Here is a 26,592-nt window from a genome sequence, read left to right on the forward strand (position 1 = left end):
TTACTTTAGAATATAGAATCATAGAATCCCTACAGTGCAGAAAGAGGCCATTTGGTCCATCGAGCTTGTATTGACAACAGGCCCTATCCCCCTAACTCCTTATTTACCTTGTTAACCCTGTAAGGGTCAGGTTACCGTGGCCAGTGCACCTAACCAGCGTGTCTTTTGGTCTGTGGGAGGAAACCGGAGCACCCACAGGAAACCCGTGCAGACTCCACACAGACAGTGACCCAAGCTAGGAATTGAACCTGGGTCCCTGATGCTGTGAGGCAGTAGTGCTAACCACTGTGCCACATCGAAGATTAAAAGAAGCTTTGTTTAAAAGATCCTCTCTTGCTCAGAGTTGTTTTGCAAACTCCTCATTTTTTTAAACTAACATTTAATGGAAAGGTAACAATCGAGAGGCATGATATAAGGTCAAAAATGGGGGTTTCAGAAAGAAAGCATTGTTCTTTTGGGAAATGTGGCTTAGCATGTTAACCCTGGCTCCCGTGCAGTTTTGAAAACTGTTATTTCTCTGCTTGTGTGGGAGTTGTTGGTGTCTTGAAGCCAGTTTAAGAATAATATCCTGACAAGGGTGTATCGCTTTTGAGATTCTACTGTTGGTGTGTGGAATCTACACCTTTTCCCCGTGTCTGTGTGGGTTTCCTCCCACAGTCTGAAAGATGTGCAAGTTAGGGGGTTTGGCTACTTTAAATTCTTCCTCAGTGTATCCAAACAGGTGCTGGAGTGTGGCAACTAGGGGATTTTCACAGTAACTTCATTGTGGTGTTAATGTAAAGACTACTTGTGACACTAATAAATAAACTTTAAACTTCCCTGCCTCCCCAATTACCTTAACTGTTAATTGTCTAACAGGAATTCTATCTGACCATTTCAATGAACTTGGAGTCATAAGTATTAGTCCACCCTATTAAAAAAATCCTAGAAATTTGCTACTATCAAAGCCCTTACACAAGGTTTTATTATTTGACCAATATTAACGCTGCAATCGTCATTGCAAGAGCCAGATCAGCTGGTCGTTATCACAGGGGCAGTTTGCTGAGTGCAGGGTTCCTAAATTACAGCTACACTTTACAGCCAATTTACTCGTTCTCTCATCATAGAACAACCTCTTAACCCAGCAGGCAATCTGGTAAACCTTTGTCCCACCTCCTACAGGGGAAATATACTTTGGGGTAAGGAGAACACAACTGCACACACTACTCCCAAATGTCTCATCAAGATCCTGTGTAATTATAGTAGGATTATTTTACTCTTAATTGTTCAAATCACTTTGTAACAAAAGCGAGTATGCCAGTTTCCTTCCTAATTGCCTGCCCCATTATATGTTTAAACACTAATTCACTCAGGCCCTTCTGCCTGACTGTTTTTGTCTTGCCCCCTTTTTAAAATTGTGTCCCTGGTTCAATTGCAGAATCGTTTGATCTATTGAAAAGCATCACTACTATAATATGCGTTCCATGTATTAATGTGGCATGTCCTCAGCTATTTACCATTTATATAGATGATCTGGAGGAGGGAACCGAGTGCAGGGTGTCGAAATTTGCTGATGACACCAAGATTGGGGGAAAGGCAAATTGTGCGGAGGGTGTGGAGAGTCTGCAGAAGGATCTAGATAGGCTGGGCGAATGGGCCAGGAAATGGCAAATGGAATTTAATGTTGGCAAGTGTGAGGTGGTCCACTTTGGTAGGAAGAATGGTAGGAAGGACTATTACTTACGTGGCGAAAAACTGCAGCAGGCGACGGTGCAGAGGGACCTCGGGGTCCTTGTGCATGAGTCGCAAAAACCCAGCTTGCAGGTGCAGCAGGTGGTCAGGAAGGCGAATGGGATGCTGGCCTTCATAGCGAGGGGGATTGAATATAAAAGTAGGGAGGTCTTGCTGCAGCTGTATAGGGCATTGGTGAGGCCGCAGCTGGAGTACTGTGTGCAGTTTTGGGCGCCGCACCTGCGCAAGGATATTTTGGCCCTGGAGGGAGTGCAGAGGAGGTTTACTAGGCTGATACCGGAGTTGAGGGGATTGAGCTATGAAGAGAGGCTGAATAAACTAGGCTTGTACTCGTTAGAGTTTAGAAGAATGAGGGGAGATCTCATTGAGACGTATAAGATGATGAATGGGATGGATAGGATAGAGGTGGAGAGACTCTTCCCGCTCAAAAAAGACAGTAGGACTAGGGGGCACAGCCTCAAGATAAAGGGGAGGCGGTTTAGAACGGAGTTGAGGAGGAACTTCTTCACTCAAAGGGTGGTGAATCTCTGGAATTCTCTGCCCGTTGAAGTGGTGGAGGCTGCCTCGCTAAATATTTTGAAGACGCGGGTTGATGGGTTCTTGATAAGAGAGGGGATTAAGGGTTATGGGGAGAGGGCGGGAAAGTGGAACTGAGCCACAACAGATCAGCCATGATCTTATTGAATGGCGGGGCAGGCTCGAAGGGCTAGATGGCCTACTCCTGCTCCTATTTCTTATGTTCTTATGACCTCTACCTAGCAAACCAGGGCCATAGATTGCTAAAAGGATATCATAAAAATATATCTAATTACCATTAAAATTAATCATTGTAGGTTCAGGAGAAGGAGGATCACACATACTGTCTCCCAACATCATTATATCTTCATTTGATATGTATTTGTTGCACACTTAGTATAATAAAACAATTTTATGAAAACTATAGACATAAAAAGTAATAGCAAATATTAAGAAAAAAGTGATAAAACACGCAAAATAATTTGTGGTTTTAACTATAGAACAAATTATTAAATGTCCATAAATAATTATAAAATCATTAGTTTGTAAAGTTACCAACCAGGTGGTTTGTTCTGTCTGCAAAGCTTTTGAAATTCCTGAGCTCCAGAAACTTCATTCTCAGCTCATTCTATTTCTGTCACTTGCCTCTGGCACGCATAACAAATCCAAAAAACCTGACTTGTATCTAGTCAAATTCACCATGTCTTCTATAAACTGGTTTGTCAACTTTTTCTTCCCAAGGTCTTTCAGGGAAACTGTTATTGTCTTTGACTGTATTTTCCCATTGCCCTTCACCAACTTATCGTCACTGCATATTAGGATGTCTGCTTTTAAAAATATTTATTTGTTGTATTATTCGGTGCTTAAAAAATCTTAAAATGATGTTTTAACACAAAGTACTGGGAGCACAACTTTTCACAATATACACTAACGATTTGGAGGAAGGAACTGAAGGCACTGTTGCTAAGTTTGCAGATGATACAAAGATATGTAGAGGGACAGGTAGTATTGAGCAAGCAGGGGGGCTGCAGAAGGACTTGGACAGGCTGGGAGAGTGGGCAAAGAAGTGACAGATGGAATATGATGTGGAAAAGTGAGGTTATGCACTTTGGAAGGAGGAATGGAGGCAGAGACTATTTTCTAAATGAGAAAATGCTTAGGAAATCAGAAACACAAAGGGACTTGGGAGTCCTTGTTCAAGATTCTGTTAAGGTTAACGTGCAGCTAGGACGATGGATGCGATGTTAGCATTCATGTCGAGAGGGCTTGAATACAAGAGCAGGGATGTACTTCTGAGGCTGTATAAAGTTCTGGTCAGACCCCATTTGGAATATTGTGAGCAGTTTTGGGCCTCATATCTAAGGAAGGATGTGCTGCCATTGGAAAGGGTCCAGAGGAGGTTCACAAGAATGATCCTTGGAATGAAGAGCTTGTCGTATGAGGAATGGTTGAGGACCCTGGGCCTGTACTCATTCGAGTCTAGAAGGATGAGGGGGGATCTTATTGAAATGTACAGGATACTGCAAGGCCTGGATAGAGTAGACGTGGAGAGGATGTTCCCACTAGCAGGAAAAACTAGAACCAAAGGGCACAACCTCAGGCTGAAGGGACGATCCTTTAAAACAGAGGTGAAGAGGAATTTCTTCAGCCAGAGAGTAGAGAATCTGTGGAACTCTTTGCTGCAGAAGGTTGTGGAAGCCAGGTCATTGAGTGTCTTTAAGACAGAGATAGATATGTTCCTGATTACTAAAGTGATCAGGGGTTATGGGGAAAGGCAGGAGAATGGGGATGAGAAAAATATCAGCCATGATTGAATGGCAGAGCAGACTCGATGGGCTGAGTGGACTAATTCTGATCCTATGTCTTATGGTCTTAAAATGTAAAACTTCGTCTGAAAATTCTGGCATTTTTGACATATGGACAATATCCTGAGATATGCCCAGTAGTTTTGTGAACTGTATTGCATTTCCAGCAGAGTACGTTGCCAATTAACCTGCCATTAGATAATGTCCTTGTTAACTATGCATTACTTTGTAGTAAAAGGGTGTCGATAAAATTCAACTCCAGCAGAGCTGAATCAAACCCAATGATTCCAGTCATTTTTAAATTCTAATTCTGAGTTTCAGTCTCTTCCTCAGTCCAGGCGGAGTAGATTTACTGATGGTTTCTTTACCTTCCTTATTACCATTCTTTTCTATCCGTATTTTACTCCTCTCTACAGGATGAATTTTAGCCTCGTACAAACTCAATCCTCTTTGCGTTTTAAATTCCTTACCACAAATTTTACACTTGAAATTCTGCATCTCTAAATCCAACACTTCTATTATCCCCGTTACTTTTGCCATAATGGCAAGCTATGGGGTAAAACTCCATTCTTGCCACATTTTATACATAACCACCTTCAGTTTATATTCTTTATGAACCACGTTACTTTGTTCTTTTAATCATCTTAAAAGAATTAAAGATGATAGAGGAAATGGAACAATTGAATTCTACACACTGATAGGAGATATTTATAAATAAATCCGATTTACGTTTATTGAGGTCTACCTTAGTAACTTCCATAAGCTCAAACATATTAGACTCTGGCATTTTAATTGCCACCCACCCCCCACCAAGCATCAGGTTTAAAACATCATTATCAATAAAACTGTGAAAAGGTAACATATTGAACTCAATGCTCCTATTATAAAATGCTTCATCCCATAAAATTATTTTTAAAAACTGTGATATTAGTGATAAATAGTGCAGTACTTTGAGAATCTGTTTCTTGAGTTGGGCCAGCGGGCATACAACTGTTGTTGGATTGAAGTCTCTTGGGAGTATATCGCATCAGGATCTGGAGAGGGGGAAGCCAGGTTAACTGGTTCAGCATTTGTTGTAGTGAAGCTTCTAGTCATTAGAGACACTGGCTAAGTACATGGAGCAAGATGAGCTGATTACAGCTTGTGTGGATTTGTAAGGGGTGTGTCATGTCTGATGAATTGAATTATTTAGGATAGGAGTGCCCACGGCTCTTACTAATCTGGATTTATCCACTCAGTGTCACAAAGAAAGATGGTTGTAGTGGTCGGAAGTCAGTCATCTCAGTTCCAGGACATTTCTGCAGGAGTTCCTCAGGGTAGTGTCCTAGGCCCAACTGTCTTCAGTTGCTTCACCAATGACCTTCCCTCCATCGTAAGGTCAGAAATGGGGATGTTCGCTGATGGCTACACAATGTTCAGCACCATTCGTAACTCAGAGACTGAAGCAGTCCATGTCCGACTGCAGCAAGACCTGGATGCTGTCCAAGCTTAGTCTGACAAGGAACATTCATCACACACAAGTGCTGTGCAATGAGCAACTCCCACAGTAGAGAACGTAACCGCTGCCCCGTGACATTCAATGGCATTACCATCACTGAAACCCTCACCGTCAACATTCTGGGAGTTACCGTTGACCAGAAACTGAACTGGTCCAGTCAAAAGAATACTGTGGCTGCAAGAGCAGGCAGAAGCTGGGAATCCTGCAGCAAGTAACAAACCTCCTGAACCCCAAAGGCTGTGTGCCCCATTTTCCAAGACACAAGTCAGGAGTGTTTTGGGATTCCTAGATGGGAGCCGCTCCAAGAAGCTCAAAACCTCCTGGGACAAAGTCATCCTCTTGATTGACATCCCATTCATCACCTTTTAGCATTCAATTCCTTCACCAACCACTCAGTGGGAGTGTGATATCTAGGGGAATTTCACAGTAACTTCATTGCATTGTTAGTGTAAGCCTTACTTATGATTAATAAGTAAACTTTAACTTTTAACTTTAATAGTGACAGCCATGTACCATCTACAAGATGCACTGCAGCAACTCACCAAGGCTCCTTCGGCAGCATCTTCCAAACCCACCACCTCTACCATCTAGAAGGGCAGCAGATACCTGGGGAACACCCCCACCTGGAGGCTCCCCTCCGAGTCACTCACCATCGTGACTTGGAAATATATCAGTAGTTCCTTCACTGTGGTTGGGTCAAAATCCTGGAGCTCCCTCGCTAACAGCGCTGTGGGTGTACCTACAGCAGATTGTGGCAGTTCAAAGTGGTGCCTCCATCTTATGAGGGCAGCTGTGGATGGGCAATAAATATTGGCTGGGCCAGCGATGCCCACACTGTATAAATGTATTAAAAATCTGTAATGGGATGAAGGAACAGAGGGGAACATATGGGTGTATGTACATTAGTCATTGAAGATGACAGGTTAGGCTAAGAGAACCGTTCGGACGATATTAAATGCTACAGGCTTATTAAGAGCAAGGAGATTATGTTGGGGCAGAATGGTGACACAGTGGTTAGCACAGCTGCCTCACAGTGCCAGGGACCCTGGTTTGATGCTGGCTTGGGTCACTGCGCGGAGTTTGCACATTCTCCTCGTAGCTGTGTAGGTTTCCTCCCACAGGCTGAAAGACATGCTGGTTAGATGCATCGGCCGTGTTAAATTCTCCCTTGGTGTACCTGAACAGGCGCCAGAGTGTGGCATCTAGGGAATTTTCACAGCAACTTCACTGTCGTGTTAATGTAAGCCAACTTGTGACTCGAATAAATAGACTTTTTTTAAAAACTAGTAGTTCGGCCTTAGTTGGTGTATTATGGGTGTCGTACGTAGGAAGCGTGTGAAGGCATCAGGGAGAGCTCAGAAAAGGTTCACTCCAATAGTTCCTGGGAAGAGGAGGGCACAGATTTGAAGTGATTTGTAAAAGAAGCAATGGCAACACGACAAAATGTTTTCACACAGCCAGTGGCTCAGGTCTGGAATGCACTGTCTGAGTGTGAGGTGACGGCAGGGAAATCGAGGCTTTTTGTGGTTGATTAAACTGTCAGATTGTAAAATAAAAACCATAGCTGGTTAACACACACATCCTTTCGAGAGGGTGAGCGTTCCACCTTTACCCCACCTCACTGGGGACTGTGGGGACAGCAGTGAACGCTGTGTCAGTGTTAGTCGTCACTGCCGTCAATTCCTTAGGAAATGTCTCAGGAATAATCCCTCACTCAAAATTTGGCAATTAATTATTTGAAAGGATTAAGTATATTTTTGGATTTGGTTTTAATTCTCCCCTCCCAGCCAGTAAGTGATAAACCTGTTGTTTCTCGATGCTAAATTAGGTGGATGCCAGGGAAAGTGGGCCAGGGTTTCAGCTCTTGGTAATGGACAGGGTTCAATGAAACTTGGCACAGAGGGGAACTGGCACAAGGAAGGACTGATTAGCTTTATACAATGCTGCAACTCCAAATCCTGGGCATTTTTACAGGACCTGTTAATGTTGGGAGATGAATTGTCTTCCTTTTATAATGTTCTGGGTTATTGTTTAAGAATATTGTAGATTTATTGTTGAAGGAGCTTCCTGAGTGTTGTTAGAGCTGCACTGCTGACTTGTGCATTGTAGATGGTGGACAGGCTTTGGGGTGAAGTCAGGAGGTGAGTCACAACCTCTGGTTTACAACCAGGAGGATTCCCAATCTCTGACCTCTTCTGGTAGCCACTGTTTATATAAAAGCAAATTATTGTGGATGCTGAAATCGAACCAAAAAAGAGAAAACACTGAAAAAATCTCAGCAGGTCTGACAGTATCTGTAAGGAGAGAAAAGAGCTGATGTTTCGAGTCCAGATGACCCAGTTCAGCTCAGATGGTGAGGATCCAGTGATGGTAATATCATTGCACGTCAAAAGGACAATCCTAGAATCCCCACAGTGCAGAAGAAGCCATTCGGCCCATTGAGTCTGCACTAACTGAGAATCTTACACAGGCCCCACCCTATCCCTGTAACCCCCCACATTTCCCATGGCTAATCCACCAAACCTGCACATCTTTGGACTGAGGGGGGAAACCGGAGCACCCGGAGGAAACCCACACAGACACGGGGAGAACTTCACTTTTCTGCTGAGTTCATCCAGATATCTGTTTTTGAGCCTTGCTTGAGGAGAGAGGCACTTCAACTGATACAATAAACTTCTATTTATATAGAGCGCCTTCTCATTTCGAAAATAGCCCACATGCTTGTAAATTGACACCAAGCCAAAGGAAACATCAAAGAGATTAAACATTTGCTCCAAATGGTTGGCTTTAGGGAGCATCTTGAAGGACAGAGGGTTTGAGTTGCAGAACGTGGAGATTTTTGGAGGTTAGAGAGAGGGAGGGTGGGTGAAACCATGGAACCACCGGAAAACATGGGAGGGAATTTAAAGTTGGAGGTGTTTCTGGACTGGGAACCAGGGGATGAGCTCGACTGAGTGTGAATCCAAATGATCAATTAGATCAGCAGATTGTGTTTAATGTATTCCTGATGGTGATGAAGGATTTTCCAAGAGTTAGTTGTCATTTAATAATTTAAAAACAATTTAGAATTGAGAACAGATGGACCTTAGTTTTTGTTTTCACCTTTTGTTTCATTATTTATACTGAAAAGGATTGGTGTAGAAGTCATCGAACTGATGGAGTCTGATGAAGGGATGGAGGAGCCACTCATCGACCGTACAGAGTCTGGGGTCGGAGTCAAGAGTCCATTCCCCGCTGTCGATTCGACCCGAGCAGATTCCCCTCTTGTTAGCGTGGTCACCAGCTCGCAGCCCAGCCCAGTAAGACATACGCGGGTAAACCAGCTTTTCGTGCACCTTTCACATCCGTTGATAATCCTGCCATGGCTGTAGGGGGCTGGGCGTTCCCTGTGGTGCGTTGGAAGGAGACTGCTTCCATCCCACCACTGGCAACAGCTGATTCAGGCAGTTCACTCCCCCACGCCATTTCGCTGGTCTCTCCCCCTCTGCCATTTGTGACTCTCGCCCTAGTGTTACTTCAGGCTTGTGACTGTCCTTTGTATCAAACTCTCAGCAGCAGATCAGGCGGGATTCTAGCTTTTAGTTTAGGGTGAGATGAAAACTTGGCGTCTGTGCTCTGGACCGGAATCGGTGCCTGTCAGGGGGTTTACAGTGAGGAAACCACGGAATGTAGTGCGTTAACTACAGTGTGAGGTGGCACAGTCGTTAGCATTCTACCTCACTGCACCGGGGACCCAAGTTCGATTCCCAGCTCGGGACTGTGTGGAGTCTGCACATTCTCCGTGTCAGCGTGGGTTTCCTCCGGGTGCTCCGGTTTCCTCCCACAGCCCAAAGACGTGCGGGCTAGGTGGATTGGCTATGGTAAATTGCCCCCAGTCGGGGGACTAGCTAGGGTAAATGCATGGGGTTATGGGGATTGGGGGGGGGGGATGTGGTGGGGAGTGATGGTTGTTGTCAGTGTAGACTCGAGGGACCGAATGGCCTCCTGTACTGTAGGGATTCAATGGGCGATGGAAGATTCTGCTCGTCAGCAATCCTCAGGTTACAGAGGGAAACCATCTGGCTTGTTGTCTCTGTGCTGGCCTCCTGAAGGTGCAGACAGATTATCCGATATCCTTGTCAACTTTAAACAGTGTCAAAGAACAACACAGCATGGGAAACAGGCCCTTTGGCCCAACGAGCCCGTGCCGCCATTTTAACATTGAGTGCCCTCCTCTACCCATGACCTTTGTCTACACCTATTGGGGAAGATTGAGGGGAGACTAATTTAGGGACAATTTGTTACACCAATCAGCCTAAGAGCACGTTTTTTGGGATGCCGGAAGAAACCAGAGCACCCGGAGAAAACCCACGCAAGCACGGGGAGAATGTGCAAACTCCCACAGACACCGGCCCAAATCCATGTATCTGCACAGCAAACAGTGATAGTCACTGAGCTGTCGTGTTGCCCGTCAGATGGTCCAGTTTAAGTATACACTAACGATGTGAAGCACTAGGCAACTCTCGAAGCAACATCCAAGAGCAGCCATCACACGACCCACTGCGTGTATGCCCCTTGTTGGACAACAAGGTGGACCGAATCACCTGTGAAGTAAAAAAGACATCAATAAACATGCAAACCTTAGACATTTACTGAAACCCCAGAATCGCAGAAATAAAGCAAGTGAGCCATGAAATATTTTGGAAGGTCCTTAGGAATCACTTGATTCCCAGGGACGTCCCAAAGCTCTTGATCCTTATTTAGAAAAGTCTCCTGTATCCCTCCATCTCTAGTCCACTCATGTGCCTGTCTAAGTAAGCCTTAAACAACCACAGCGTGCCTGCCTCCACCACCCTACTTGGCAGTGCATTCCAGGCGCCCACCACCCTCTGTGAAAAACCTCCCTCTAACATCCAAATTATACCTCGCCCCCCCCACCCTAAGCCCGTGGTCCCTTGTAATTATTGTATCCAACCTAGGAAAAAGCTTACCACTGTTCACTTTATCTATACCCTTCATAATCTAATACACCTCTATTAGATCTCCCCTCATCCTCCGCCTTCCTAAGGAGAAGAGCCCCAGTTTGCCCAAGCTTTCCTCGTAGCTCAGGCCTTCCATACCAGGCAGCATCCTGGTAAACCACCTCTGCACTCTCTCCAGGGTCTCCACGTCCTTCCGGTAGTAAGGCGACCAGTACTGGACACAGTACTGGTGACAAATGCGGGTGAACCAACGTTCTATATAACTGCAACATTAGACGCCAGCTTTTATACTCTGTACCCTTCCCTATAAAGGCAAGCATACCATAGGCCTTCTTCACCACCTTCTCCACCTGTACTGCCACTTTCAAGGACTTGTGTACTTTTCTGTACTCTTAATAGGCCTACCATTTATCGTGTAACTTCCCCCTACGTTCGTTCTTCTGAAATGCATCACTTCGCATTTATCTGGATTAAATTCCATCTGCCATTTATCTGCCCAGTATACCAGCCTATATCCTGCTGTGTTGCCTGACACTGCTCCTCACTATCAGCAAGTCTAGCCATCTTCGTGTCATCTGCAAATTTGCTGATCACACCACTTACTCCCTCTTCCAAGTCATTTATGTATATTACAAATAGAAGAGGTCCCAGTACTGAGCCCTGCGGCGCACCACTAGTCACAGACCTCCAGCTAGAAAAGGACCCCTCTACTACTATCTGTCTCCTATTACCAAGCCAGTTCTTAATCCATCCAGACACCAGTCCTTGTATCCCATGAGCCTTAACCTTTTCCATCAACCTACCATGAGGGACTTTGTCAAACGCCTTACTGAAATGAATGACCTCCCCTCTTGCCATGAATTTTCCTTGGTAAAGACAGGTGCCCATTCTTCAGCCATGCCCTCCATGGCCATGTATAAATCCCCTCATGGCCCCTAGCCAGTCCCGTACTTACCTTCCTCCTATATATATTTTATTTATTCATGGGATTGTCCTTAAGCTGAGTGACACTGAGTTGGCCGCATTGGAGTCACATGTAGGCCAGGCCCAGTAAGGATGGCAGATATCCTTTCATGATCCTTTCACTATTAGACTTCTAACTTCAGATTGTTATTAAATTCTAATCACCATCTGCCATGGTGCGGTTTGAGCCCCCAGAGCATTTTTTTATTCATTCGTGGGACATGGGTGTCGCTGGCTGGCCAGCTTTTATTGCCCATCCCTAGTTGCCCTTGGAGAGCAGTTGAGAGTCACCCACATTGCTGTGGCTCTGGAAGTCGCATGTAGGCCAGAACAGGGAAGGACAGCAGATTTCCTTCCCTAAAGGACATTAGTGAACCAGATGGGGTTTTCTGACGATTGACAATGGTTTCATGGTCATCCGTAGATTGTTAATTCCAGATATTTTTTATTGAATTCAAACTCCACCATCTGCCGTGGTGGGATTTGAATGCAGGCACCCAGAATGTTAGCTGAGTTTCTGGATTACTAGTCCTGTGACAATGCATTATGTCACTGCCTCCACTTTCAGATTTTAGCTGCCAGTCTCTGCTCATACTCTGTCTTTGCTTCTCCTAGTTGCCGTTTCAATTCCCATTTGAATCTTTGATATTCAGCCTGGTTCTTGTTCACCTGAGATAATGTGCTTCTTTTTGATCTCTAACTCTTCTGCCACTGGGGGGACCTTGGGATTTGGTTGGTCTGCCTTTCCTCCCCACAGGAATACATACTTACTGTGCCTCAGCACTCTCTCTCTCTCCTTTCAAGACAGCCTATTGTTCCATTTCAATTTTTCCAGCTAATCTTTGATTCCAGTTTATCCAAAACAGATCCATTCTTACCCGCTTTTGAAGTTGTCTTTGGCCCAGTTAGTTATTCTAACGCTGTCCTTTCCTTTTGTCCTTTTCCATTGTCAACTGAAACCTTACAATACAGCGGTCACTGCCGCCTCAATTTTGTTCTCCTGACACCTGATCCACCTGGCTCACCTCATTCCCAAATTTCAGGTGCTCAGTGTCTCCTTGTTGGACCGGACACCCTGCTGTGGAAAATTCTGCTGAATGGACTCGAGCCTCTCCTTTACACTGCTGCAGTCCCCATCTACATCCAGTGTTTGTTACACATTTGTGGGACATGGGCGTCGCTGGCGAGGTCAGCATTTATTGCCCATCCCTAGTTGCCCCTTGAGTAGGTGGTGGTGAGCTGCCACCTTGAATTGCTGCAGTCCACGTGCTGTGGGTTGACCCACAATACCGTTAGGGAGAGAATTCTAGGATTTTGACCCAGAGACTGCGAAGGAACAGCCGATGTATTCCCCTGTCAGGGTGGTGAGTGGCTTGGAGGGGAACTTGCAGGTGGTGGTGCTCCCATGTATCTGCTGCCCCTTGTCCTTCTAGATGGAAGTGAATTAAAGTCCCCCATTATAGACACACTAATCCCTGTCACTTCCTCCACATCATCTCACGAGGTGTTTCTTGGCGTTGAATCCAAGAGACCCATCTGGTTCACTAATGTCCTGAAGGGAACGGATATCAGAATCATAGAATCCCTGCTGTGCAGGAGGAGGCCATTTGGTCCATCGAGCTGTTGGTATTTAGTTGCACGTGCAAACAGCCCTGCGGTAACTGACCAAAGACACTTTAATTATAGCAAAGGTCTAAGAAACAAATTTAATACCCTACCTTTTTAGTCTTCTGGGGATGGGAAACCAGGGGATCCGCTGATCTTAATTTAACCACCTTGTCTACTTTTGTCCCTGGCTTTCCACACAGCCTGGTCCAGTGGTGGACGTCCTATGGCCCAGGGCTACATGTGGCCCATGAGACATTTTGTTGATTTGGTGACATTCCAGTGGTTTTTATTTGCGTGTTTTTTTCTATCAGTATACATGACGCGGCACAGTGGGTTAGCACTGCTACCTCACAGCGCCAGGGACCCGGGTTCCATTCCCGGTGACACAGTGGGTTAGCGCTGCTGCCTCACAGCGCCAGGGACCCGGGTTCCATTCCCGGTGACACAGTGGGTTAGCACTGCTGTCTCACAGCGCCAGGGACCCGGGTTCCATTCCCGGTGACACAGTGGGTTAGCGCTGCTGCCTCACAGCGCCAGGGACCCGGGTTCCATTCCCGGTGACACAGTGGGTTAGCGCTGCTGCCTCACAGCGCCAGGGACCCGGGTTCCATTCCCGGTGACACAGTGGGTTAGCGCTGCTGTCTCACAGCGCCAGGGACCCGGGTTCCATTCCCGGTGACACAGTGGGTTAGCGCTGCTGCCTTACAGCGCCAGGGACCCGGGTTCCATTCCCGGTGACACAGTGGGTTAGCACTGCTGCCTCACAGTGCCAGGGACCCAGGGTTCCATTCCCAGTGACACAGTGGGTTAGCACTGCTGCCTCACAGCGCCAGGGACCCGGGTTCCATTCCCGGTGACACAGTGGGTTAGCACTGCTGTCTCACAGCGCCAGGGACCCGGGTTCCATTCCTGGCTTGGGTCGCTGTCTGTGTGGAGTCTGCACGTTCTCCCCATGTCTGCCTGGGTTTCGTCCAGTTGCTCCGGTTTCCTCCTGTTAGGTTGATTGGCCATGCTAAATTGCTCCTTAGTGTTAGAGGATGTCAGGGGGTTTAGTAGGGTAAATACGTGGGGTTACAGGACAGGGCCAGGGTGGGATTGTTGTCAGTGCAGGCTCGATGGGCCAAATGGCCTCCTGCACTGCAGGTATTCTATGATTCTGAGTCTGCACTGACTCTCTGACGGAGTAACTTACCCAGGCCTACCCTGCTATTCCCCGAGGGCCTAAATGCAGCTCTGTCCCTGGCTGGGTGCTGGTGGACTGCCAATACTACCTCCCCTGCTGTGGCTGATCCAGCTAGTCTTCCGAGGTAGCCCTTTCCCACAAGGTTTGTGAGGCAGTGGGGCTGTAAACCCAGGGTCAGCAGAGAGATATTGGTGCCTCACGCCAGGGTTTAGCACCAATCGCCTCAGCACTGCTTGTGGGTGAGCAGTGAACTTGCTAACAACAAGCCACTCTCTACAATCTCCCCTACATTGCAGCAGTGACCAGGATTCTCAAAGCACAGCTTTAACAGGAATGCATGCTGAGGTGGTTTCTGAATGTAGGGCCTTTCCTTTAGCAGCGCTGATGTTTAGTGAATGTGTGTGGCTCTGTTTACTGACCCTCTTGTGTTTTCTGCCCCTGTTTCAGGTGAATGTGGCAACTCAGTGTGATCCAGAAGAAATAATTGTTCTGTCAGACTCTGACTGAAGCACTGAGGGACTTTGGACTCTCCTCGATGGCAGGGAGTTTCTGTAAATTGTCAAGGAAACGGGGGAAAGCTTGCACTGATGCTCTGTGCTGCCTCCTCGCTCCCTCTCTCTCTCCCTCCCTCCCTCTCTTTCCCTCTCCTCCTCTCTTGTACATTTGAAGTTTTGCAAGATGAAATCTGCAGGCAAACCTTTTTTTGTCCTTTCAGATTTTTGAGTTGGGCCCCAATTTGGGGAGACACTCCCCAAGGAAACTCCCGGCTTACTGAAATATCTGGGGCCAGGCTCATAAATCAGAGAGGGGTATTACCCCCACAGTGACCAGGTACCCACTTTGTTGTGTTCCCGGATGGAGTGGGTGGGTGGGGAGATGAGGGGATTTCTGTCCTGCTTTAAGGTGGGCGCTTGCTCTCGAAGTTGATGTATAAATTAATCTGCCACCTTCTGTTCAAGGTGCTTTCTACAGAACGCACTTACAAAGTGCAGTTGATGCATTTTCTGAAAGTGAAAAATTAGCAGTACTTTTTAAAGAATATATATATATCTATATATATATTAAAAACACTTTTTGTGGACTGATTGTTCGCATAAACCCTTTCATATCTGTGCTTTCCAAATTTGTAAAAAAGAAAAAGTGGATTGAGCGGAAAGTGAATTCTACCCTGGGTGTTGGTGTCCACAATTAACTGCACAACACCTTTAAATTCTCCTCCGTCATCTTAGTTGTAACTTTCTGCATCTCAATCTCTCTGAAAGCTCTACGATTCTGCTGCATGAGGCAACAATCGCACAAGGCGTGACCCAGGTGTGGGCCTCACTCGAGGTGTCGACTCACCTGCCATGTGGGTAAGAAGTGGGGGTGGGGTGAGGGGTCTCTGGTCTCTTCCCTTGGTCCTTTTCTCTCTCTGTCTGACTCTAATCCACCCTCCCAGTGCAGCCAGCAGCTCTTGTTCTGCCTGTTTTTTTTCCCAGCAGTGAATTGGGCGATGTGTGCAGTCGGTTGATATTTCACCTGAGCTTAGGTGGGCCCTCGAGGCTGCTGCCCCCTCTCTCCTTCTGGCCTGCCCTTTCCCCTTTTGTTGTCCTTTTGATAGAAGAATTTGTATCGCCAGACAGTTCTTTTTTAAAAATACCGCTGAGAAAACACTCATTTCTGTACTAAAGGTTTGAATTGCAAAAAAGCAATCCTGGGCAGAAAGGGGAGCTGGTTTACTAACTTCACCGGAACTCCTACAATCACCTCCTTGGAACCTGCTGTCTGTCCTCGATCTTGGGCTCTGTTCCCTCACATGGAAACACCCTCCAGACACATCCTCGGACCCAGAGAAGCAAAAAGGGGCTCAGGCGCTCTGAAAACGGAATGTGCCGATGCTACTAATCCCAGGGAACTGTGTATTATATGTATTGTATACGGCGAGAGCTCGTGAGTTGATCGGGCTGCAGTTCTGCCAATAGCTCTAGGTGAATTAATAAAACCTGTGAGTATGAATCATTAGGTGGTTTACTGAATGTCTTGTGAATGGAAATGTACTCGCGGCCCTTGTTTCTTTAGAGTTGATCTGAACTGCTTCAGGTGTTGAATGTTTTTAGGAGATGGGATGGGGGTTTGGGTTTGGCAGAGTCGAACTCTTCCTCCAGCATTTCCCACCTCAATGAGGTGCATCCCCTTGCAAGATCTTAGCGGAAACGGTGAGGGTAATGAGAGACTACGTCACAAACTGGCGACGAGGTTCAGACTGTGACGGTCTGATGTGGGCACTGGGCAAAGCTGGCTACAGGATGCAGCTGTGCAGTTCTGAATCCTGACTGTGGGAGGGTTAGATTCTTCCTCAGTCAGGGATGAAGTGCAGCTATTTTCTCCACAATTCATGACCTGTTAGAGTTGCCCTCCAGAACATGTCTCGCAGTTTTCTCGTGGGTTTCTGTGCATGTTGACTAAAATGCAATATTTTCTTCCTCTGTCACCGTGGAAAGCACTGTTTGTTCCAGCCTCCTTCCGAAGCAATCTCTGTCTTCCTTTGCCTCTTTGAGTAGACTTTCGAAGGCGCAGTGTGTTTGAGTAGTAGTGAAGTTAAGCAGGTAGAGGTTTGAACGTTTGCTGAGGTAACCATCCATCTGAGGTGCTGACAGCTTTAAGGGGTACACTGTGGATTCCGGTGCTACCCCTGAACTGACACACACTGAAGTGTTTACCTGTTGTAATGCACTCGGCCACAGTCTGCCAGGAGGCTCAGATCCCAAAGTCCACCAACGCAGAAACTAAGCAGCACTAAATTATTTCCTGATAAACAGTAAACTCTCTGTCCTTCCTCTCTCTCTGCTCTTCTACCCCCCAACCCCCCCCCCCAACTATCTCTTTGCTCTCCCCACTTTCTGTCTCTGCTCTGCCCCCTTTTTCTCTCTCTCTCTCTCTGCTCACCCTGTCTCGCCCCCCTCACCATTTTTCATATCAAACCTAATTTTTTTAAGTCACTGTTCTTGATATCTAAGTTCCTGTGTAATTTACTGAGAAACTGGAGAGATTTGCTAATCTTCAGTTGCAAGTACCAGTCTGTTTTTCGAACCGATGTACAGCGCCTTCAGTCCAGTGACTGCCAGCTCCACACAACCCTCCTTCTACCCTCCCTCATCTGCCCCCATGAATATACCTCCTCCCTCCTCCCGTATTAAATACACCCATGCTTCTTGCTAAAACCACTCTCTGTCGGTGAATCTTTCAAGTTCTGTGGCTGAAGATGTTTTTCCCGAATTCCCTACCGGATTCATTGAGGATTATCTCTCATTTCCAGTCGCCCAAACAAGGAGAAACTTCATTAACTACCCTGTCTTGGGGTGGAGTGGTTAGCATTGCTGCCTCACAGCGCCAGGGTCCTGGGTTCGATTCCTGGCTTGGGTCACTGTCTGTGTGGAGTTTGCACGTTCTCCCTGTGTCTGCGTGGGTTTCCTCCCACTGTCTGAAAGATGTGCTGGTTAGGGTGCATTAGCCGTGCTAAATTCTCCCTCAGTGAACCCAAACAGGCACCGCAGTGTGGTGACTAGAGGATTTTCACAGTAACTTCATTGCAGTGTTGATGTAAGCTTACTTGTGGCAATAATAAATAAACTTTTATCAAACCTTTTCATAACAGTCAAACCTTTTATCTGGTCATCCCTCATTCCCTCTGTAGAGAAGTCAGTGTCAGCCTATTCCACACACCTCTCTATCATTCCAGTAAATATTTTCACCTCCTCTCTGGAGAATTTATTAATCCGTGGGCTATTCACTCGACTGGTGTTCACTGCTTTTCCCATTCGCAGAACTCCACTCTGCTTCACAACTCTTACATTCCTCCTCTGATTTTTTTGTTAATTTGAGCCTCTGGAAATTAATTCTGTTCCTTCATTTATCCATTTAAAATCCTCAGTGACCCAAGTCGCTGAAATCCTCTGCTTGTCCCAGGGAAGCTGCTCCCTCACCCCTGTTCACAACAACAAACCTGCTGCCATCTTCCAGTAAATATTTCACTTACAGATCTGTCTCCTTCCTCCCTCTTCCCTCCCTCCCTCCCTCCCTCCCTCCTCCTCCTCCTGCACCCCCACCCGGCAAATCCCAAATTCCCAGTTAGTTAACTGTTAAGCCTTTGCTTGTCTGACTTTTTTGTGATTCTCTAACAGCCTTTGGTCCCATGTCAGCTTTAATTCTGATAACGAACAGTGTGGATTACTGGATGTTTTGCTGGGTTTTTTTCCTCTGTGCAGAGTTTGGGTGTGGGTCAGGCTGGTTTAAATGAAGGAGAACTCTGTCTATGGAGAGGGCGAGATACAAAGTGCAGCAGTCGGAGGGGGATCTTCATTTGAGTTTTGGATAATGTGTATCTGGCAGCTACCATCACTGCAGCTTCTGTAACTGGCAGTTTATCTGGAGTCTGTTCTCCCTGCAACCTTGATCTGTGCAGATAAACTGTTCCTTGTGTTAAAATCTAGTTAAAACTAGTTACTCGGTGGCCTGAGAGCTGCTTTGGACTGGGCAGCAGAGAGTGTCTTTGCCTGGTGTTCACTCTGCCTCTCACTCGCTTCCTTGCGAGTCAGCTCCATTTAATGATTAATGTGGAAGAGATGCAAAAATAACACGTTAGGTTGGGGAGAGGGTGCTGAGGGTTAGTGGGGGAGTGAGGGAGAGTGGATTGTGTCTCCTGTATTTGGTGGCAAGTTCAATGTCAGGTCACTTTCAATTAGTTTTAATACCAGAGGGAGGGTCTGGATGAGTGGGTGGGTGGGGGGGGCGGTCTCTGTCTCCCATCGAGGGAACCACTTTGTGGAGGGGAGCTAGCCCCTGACGACCACCACCACCTTCCCTCCCCTTCTCTCTCTGCCCCCCCCCCCCCCCCCCCCCATCTATTCCTGAAGCAGCAAAGACATTCTAAAGAAAGGCTAATCACCCCGAGTGATATTGTTGTGTATAAGTGTTGGAGTAGGAGTTTTTAAAAATAATGCTATTTTAAAATATTTATTGAATTAAGTATTTTGGCCATGCCCCATCCTGTCTCTCAGTAACTTCATTGCAGTGTTAATGTCAGCCTACTTGTGACACCAATAAATAAATCTCAACTGACACTTTCAGGGTAGGTGGGTTTCTAACTGGCACAAGGCACTTTGTCTGGGAATGTTTCTGTCCTTGGCTCATTTGCTCTCCCCAGATTTCCCCAAAGCACCTCTGGACAGAGGGTGCAGTCTCTGAGTTTACTCAGTGAGGAGCGAGGCTCACTGCTTGTCAAAGGTTTTAGGAACATTGTGAAGGTTTTTCTTGGAGAGATGGGAATTGATCTCTCCAGTTCTGACTGTCTTTGGCACCCACTCTCACCCCCGCACGCAGACACACTCTGTCCCCCTCTCCCTCCACAAGTGGCTTTTATTCCCCACGTCCTTCATTCCTCCTACCCCTTTTCCCAAAGCCTCTCCTATTCCTGGATCAGTGCTGAGTTTGAGTCAGGACAGAGATGGGTCCTGGTTTCACTTTAACCTTTTCCTGCTGCACTCTCTCTGAAATGAATTAATTTAATTGAACTGGTTTTTAAACAGCAGTGGGGGCAAAAATATATTGACTATTTGGACACGGTAAGAAGTCTCACACCACCAGGTTAAAGTCCAACAGGTTTATTTGATATCACGAGCTTTTGGAGCGCTGCTCCTTCATCAGGTGAGTGGTATTTTACCACCTCGCCCACCAGGGGAGAATGCCATTCTGTGAGCCTCGCCCGCCTTGATTTCAGGACAGGTAAAATTCTGCATCCTGAACGGACCACTCCAAATGCCCCCTTCACACCTCCTGCACAGCACTGAAGGGGGTCTGATATTGGGGGCACCACCACAAGTCTGTTCCACCAGAACAATCAAGAATTGGTCTGCCTGTCCCTGTCACAGAAGGAAGACAAGACTATCCTTCCATTAATCGTCTGACCAGCAGGCTGGACTGGCTTCGTGGGCTGCAAGGATGGGTGAACCCTTGGATGGGGGAAGAGGTGAACAAGGATTTACCTTGTGTTTTATCTTAATTCCAAAGTTAATTTTCTATTAATGTCTTATGAAGAGTTCAGTTGGTTTAGTGTCATATTAAAGGTACTGTTTTTGAACAAGAATGAGCTGGATTAACAACATGAAGATGTATTCTTAGCAGCTCAGAGCCTCTCTGTGCTCAGTCTCTGTGATTGAAGCCAGGAGCAGGAGTGATGCTCCTTCAATCTCCAGGAACCCTGATTAAACTAGAGCAGCAGGTCAGAGAGTGAAATGAGCAGGGAGGAATTAGAGATTAGGGTCAGTAACACACAGGAGGAACTGACAGGGAGAGGTTACTGAACACAGCAGTTCTGCATTTGTTTTAATGCCAAGAGTATGACAGGTAATAGATGAATTTAGAGCTTGGATTAGTACATACAGCTAGGATGTTGTATCTGTTACAGAAAGAGAAACAAGACCAGCAGTCTAATATTCCGAGATTCAAATATTTCAGGTGTATTAGAGAGGGTTGGAGAACAGGGTTGGGAGAGTAATGTTTTATCACAGCTGCAGTGAGGGAGGACACGATGGAGACCTCCATAGAAAAACACCAACAAATTCAACAACAACCTCCACATTGACAAAACTCCAACTAATTCAACAACAAACTCCACATAGAAAAACACCAACAAATTCAACAACCTCCATACAAAAACACCAACAAGTTCAACATCAACTTCCATACAAAAACACCAACAAATTCAACAACAACCTCCACATTGACAAAACTCCAACTAATTCAACAACAAACTCCACATAGAAAAACACCAACAAATTCAACAACCTCCATACAAAAACACCAACAAGTTCAACATCAACTTCCATACAAAAACACCAACAAATTCAACAACAACCTCCACATAGAAAAACACCAACAAATTCAACATCAACTTCCATACAAAAACACCAGCAAATTCAACAACAACTTCCATACAAAAACACCAGCAAATTCAACAACAACTTCCATACAAAAACACCAGCAAATTCAACAACCTCCACATTGACAAAACTCCAACTAATTCAACAACAAACTCCACATAGAAAAACACCAACAAATTCAACAACCTCCACAGAAAAACACCAACAACTTCAACAACCTCCATAGAAAAACACCAACAACTTCAGCAACAACCTCAACACTGAAAACACCAAGTTCAACAACTTCAACATTGGAAAACACCAACAAATTCAACAACAACCTCCACATTGGTGTTTTTTTGAATGTGGAGGTTGTTGTTGACCTTGTTGGTGTTTTCAATGTTGGGATTGTTGTTGAATTTGTTGGTGTTTTTAAATGTGTAGATTGTTGTTGACCTTGGTGTTTTTCAATCACATTTAAAAACACCAACAAATTCAACAACAACCTCCACATAGAAAAAAACACCAACAAATTCAACAACAACCTCCACATTGTGAAAACTCCAACAAATTCAACAATGTGGAGGTTGTTGTTGAATTTGTTGGTGTTTTCAATGTTGGGGTTGTTGTTGAATTTGTTGGTGTTTTTAAATGTGTAGATTGTTGTTGACCTTGTTGATGTTTTTCAATCACATTTAAAAACAACAAATTCAACAACAACCTCCACACAAAAAAAACCAACAAATTCAACAACAACCTCCACAAAGAGGTGGATGGGGGTAAGGCAGTTGACGTATATATGGATTTTAGCAAGGCGTTTGATAAGGTTCACCATGGAAGGCTTCTGCAGAAATTGCAGATGTATGGGATTGAGGGTGATCTAGGAAATTGGATTAGGAATTGGCTGGTGGATAGGAGTCAGAGGGTGGTGGTTGATGGTAAGTATTCGACATGGAGTTCAGTTACGAGTGGTGTGCCTCAGGGATCTGTTTTGGGGCCACTGCTGTTTGTAATTTTTATAAATGATCTGGATGAGGGTATAGTCGGGTGGATTAGTAAATTTGCTGATGACACCAAAGTCGGAGGTGTGGTAGATAGTGAGGAAGGGTGTCTTAGTCTACAGGGAGACTTGGATAAGTTGCAGAGCTGGGCCGAGAGGTGGAGGATGGAGTTTAATGTGGAAAAGTGTGAGGTAATTCACTTTGGTAGGAATAACGGATGTGTAGAGTATAGGGCTAATGGTTGGACTCTGAATAGTGTGGATGAACAGAGGGATCTAGGTGTATGTGTACATAGATCCCTGAAAGTTGGGAATCAAGTAGATAGGGTTGTTAGGAAGGCATACGGTGTCTTGGCGTTTATTGGTAGGGGGATTGAATTTAGGAGCCGCAGCGTCATGTTATAAGAACATAAGAAATAGGAGCAGGAGTAGGCCATCTAGCCCTTCAATAAGATCATGGCTGATCTGTCGCTGCTCAGTTCCACTTTCCCGCCCTCTCCCCATAACCCTTAATCCCCTCTCTTATCAAAAACCCATCAACCCGCATCTTAAAAATATTTAGCGAGGCAGCCTCCACCACTTCAATGGGCAAACAATTCCAGAGATTCACCACCCTTTGAGTGAATAAGTTCCTCCTCAACTCCGTTCTAATCCGCCCCCCTTTTATCTTGAGGCTGTGCCCCCTAGTCCTACTGTCTTTTTTCAGCGGGAAGAGTCTCTCCACCTCTATCCTATCCATCCCATTCATCATCTTATACATCTCAATGAGATCTCCCCTCATTCTTCTAAACTCTAATGAGTACAAGCCCAGTTTATTCAGCCTCTCCTCATAGCTCAATCCCCTCAACTCCGGTATCAGCCTAGTAAACCTCCTCTGCACTCCCTCCAAGGCCAAAATATCTTTGCGCAGGTGCGGCGCCCAAAACTGCACACAGTACTCCAGCTGCTGCCTCACCAATGCCCTATACAGCTGCAGCAAGACCTCCCTACTTTTATATTCAATCCCCCTCGCTATGAAGGCCAGCATCCCATTTGCCTTCCTGACCACCTGCAAGCTGGGTTTTTGCGACTCATGCACAAGGACCCCGAGGTCCCTCTGCACCGTCGCCTGCTGCAGTTTTTCGCCCCGTAAGTAATAGTCCTTCCTACCATTCTTCCTACCAAAGTGGACCACCTCACACTTGCCAACATTAAATTCCATTTGCCACAAAACTCTGGTGCGGCCGCACTTGGAGTATTGTGTGCAGTTCTGGTCCCCACATTATAGGAAGGATGTGGAGGCTTTGGAGAGGGTGCAGAGGAGGTTTACCAAGATGTTGCCTGGTATGGAGGGGAGGTCCTATGAGGAGAGACTGAGGGATTTGAGGTTGTTTTTGTTAGAAAGAAGGCGGCTACGAGGGGACCTTATTGAAACATATAAGATGATTAGAGGTTTAGATAGGGTGGATAGTGATAGCCTTTTTCCTCGGATGGAGAAAGCTAGCACGAGGGGGCATAGCTTTAAATTAAGGGGTGGTAGTTATAGGACGGATGTCAGGGGTAGGTTTTTTACCCAGAGGGTGGTGAGGGATTGGAATGCCCTGCCTGCTGCAGTTGTAAATGCGCCTAGTTTGGGGGCGTTTAAGAGATCCGTGGATAGGTTTATGGATGGTAAGGGTTTGGTTTAGGTTAGAGGGTCATTGCTTTTTAACTGGTCAGCGCAACATCGTGGGCCGAAGGGCCTGTTCTGCGCTGTAATGTTCTATGTTCTACATTGTGAAAACTCCAACAAATTCAACAATGTTTTTAAATGTGTAGATTGACCTTTGGTGTTTTTCAATCTCCGCATTTAAAAACACTAAAAAATTCAACAACAACCCCAACATTGAAAACACCAACAAATTCAACAACAACCTCCACATAGAAAAAACACCAACAAATTCAACAACAACCTCCACATTGCAAAAACTCCAACAAATTCAATAATATGGAGGTTGTTGTTGAATTTGTTGGTGTTTTTAAATGTGTAGATTGTTGACCTTTGGTGTTTTTCAATCTCTGCGTTTAAAAACACTAACAAATTCAACAACAACCTCCAAGTTGAAAACAGCAACAAATTCAACATCAACTTCAAACATTGAAAAACACCAACAAATTCACCAACAGCCTCCACATTGCAAAAACGCCAACAACAACCTGCACACTGAAAAACACCAACAAATTCAACAACCTCAACACCTTCAAATTCAACAACGTCAAACATTGAGAATCACCAACAAATGCAACAACATTAAATACACCAACAAGTTCAACAACAACCTGAATAGTGAAAACACCAACAAATTCAACAACAACCTCAACATTGAAAACACCAACAAAGTCAAAAATGACTTCAAACTATTGGGAAATGTATCTTCTACGTGTTGGAAATTTCAATTAAAACACTTGTGTAGTTGTTTAAAACTATTTACTGTTTCAGTGTAAGTGCTGATAACTGAAAAGAAATCCTGTCGTATATAATCAGAAAATCCTTACAGTGCAGAAGGAGGACATTCGACCCAGTAAACATCCACCGGCAACAATCCCACCCAGGCCCTATCCCTGTAATCCCCTGACACTGAGGGGCAATTTAGCATAGCCAATCCACCCTAACCTACACATCTTTGGACACTAAGAACTATCTGGTTCTGGTTGCTCTACCTGTTGTGCCCAATCCTCGATATCCAGTTATCAATGGGCTGCTGGGTGAGGTATAGTGGGCGGGGGTACAGTGAGAGGAACCAAGTGTCTATTAGTCAGTGATTGATACAATAAAGGCCCTTTAGTGTTGCTTCCTCATTTGCACCTCACCATGTTGTGATGAGAGAAATGGCTGTTAGTTGGTGCCAAGCCCAGTCTGCTGCTGGTGGATGGGTCACACAGTGAATAATCTCTGAATATCCTCTCACTACCAACAATAATCTTTGTGACTAACCAGGTTACAGAGCTGTGAACAGGACAGATTCACAGCTGATAGTGATAGCAACTTCTAGGTGACCAGATCACCAACAACCTGTCCTGGCGACCCCCAACCCATTGCTGAAGAAAACCCCACCAACGCCTCTACTTTCTCAGGAGACGAAGGAAATTTGGCATGTCTGCTACAACTCTCACCAACTTTGACAGATGCACTGCAGAAAGCATTCTTTCTGGTTGTATCACAGTTTGGTATGGGCTCCTGCTCTGTCCAAGACCGCAAGGAACTACAAAAGGTTGTGAATGTAACCCAATCCATCACGCAAACCAGCCTCCCATCCGTTGACTCTGTCTACACTTCCCACTGCCTCAGGGAAAAGCAGCCAGCGTAATTAAGGACCCCCCCCACACACCGCGGACATTCTCTCTTCCACCTTCTTCTGTCAGGAAAAACATACAAAAGTCTGAGGTCACGTACCGACCGACGCAAGAACAGCTTCTTCTTTTGAATTGACCTACCTTTTATTAAGTTGATCTTTCTCTACATTCCAGCTGTGACTATAACATGATGTGGAGATGCCGGCGTTGGCCTGGGGTAGAAACAGTAAGTAATCTCACAACACCAGGTTAAAGTCCAACAGGTTTATTTGGTAGCACGAGCTTTTGGAGTGCTACCCCTTCATCAGGTAAATCACGATGAAGGAGCAGCGCTCTGAAAGGTGATGAAGGGACAGTGCTCCAAAAGCTTGTCCCACCAAATAAGCTGTTGGACTTTAACCTGGTGTTGCGAGACTTCTTGCTGTGACTGTAACACTACATTCTGCACTGTCTCATTTCCTTCTCAGTGAACAGTATGCTTTACTGTATGGCATGCAAGAAACAATACTTTTCACTGTATCCCAAAACATGTGACAATAATACATCAGCCTCAGCTCGTTCTCAGTCTTACCACAGGAGATCAGTACAAGTGGGTTTTTAAATACAAATATTTATTCTTAATGAATGGGAAAGTAGAAAAACAGATGTTGAAAAAATATTTCTACATTTGGATATAGGCAGACACACACGTACATATTTATATCTGATATTATGGAAGTTTCAGGAAGCGTCCTGAGTGAAGAAATCTCTTGATCCATTCTATCTCCGTTGAGCAGTTGTATAAGAACTTTGATGATACTTTGTACTGTAGTGGTTCAGAGAAGGCCTATCCCAGTGACAATAAGTGGTGCCTGTCACTTTGGAAGAACCTTGCTGATGAGACAAAATCTCATAGAAGAAGATAGTCGGACAGGGATCAGGAGCTGAGTCCAAGAGATCAGTTTTAGGGAGGAGTCTTCAAGGAGGGGAGAGGTTTGAGATAGGGTCGAGGGAGCTGCAGACACACTGGTGGAGGACCGAAGAGACAAGAGGCTGGACTGGCCCTGGAGACCTGCTGCTCAAACCCTCCATCCTGCTTTTACACCAGTAACTTCCTGGCTGCCCTCCAGCTGACTCCTT

The 26,592-nt window shown here is 45.6% G+C and overlaps 2 protein-coding genes across 4 annotated transcripts in view; one reads left to right on the top strand and one right to left on the bottom strand.

The window, feature by feature from the left end:
- The window catches only part of daxx (death-domain associated protein), a 33,854-nt gene extending 17,591 nt beyond the window's left edge, over positions 1 to 16,263 (top strand). The window contains exons 5-6 of one of the 3 annotated variants that reach the window (XM_080182104.1): positions 8,681 to 8,864; positions 14,713 to 16,263. In XM_080182104.1, the coding sequence (XP_080038230.1) occupies positions 8,681 to 8,864; positions 14,713 to 14,772 (244 nt within the window). In that variant the 3' untranslated portion in view covers positions 14,773 to 16,263. The remainder of the gene's footprint in view (positions 1 to 8,680; positions 8,865 to 14,712) is intronic. The other 2 variants (XM_080182105.1, XM_080182106.1) reach the window with 2 other exon arrangements.
- LOC145337307 (uncharacterized) overlaps positions 10,013 to 26,592 on the bottom strand; it is a 72,170-nt gene continuing 55,590 nt past the window's right edge. The window contains exon 7 of the mRNA XM_080182113.1: positions 10,013 to 10,133. Within this exon, the coding sequence (XP_080038239.1) occupies positions 10,078 to 10,133 (56 nt within the window). The 3' untranslated portion in view covers positions 10,013 to 10,077. The remainder of the gene's footprint in view (positions 10,134 to 26,592) is intronic.

The sequence above is a fragment of the Carcharhinus amblyrhynchos genome, unplaced genomic scaffold, assembly GCF_965287045.1.
Source record: "Carcharhinus amblyrhynchos unplaced genomic scaffold, sCarAmb.v2.hapA scaffold_45, whole genome shotgun sequence".
Classification (NCBI taxonomy): domain Eukaryota; kingdom Metazoa; phylum Chordata; class Chondrichthyes; order Carcharhiniformes; family Carcharhinidae; genus Carcharhinus; species Carcharhinus amblyrhynchos.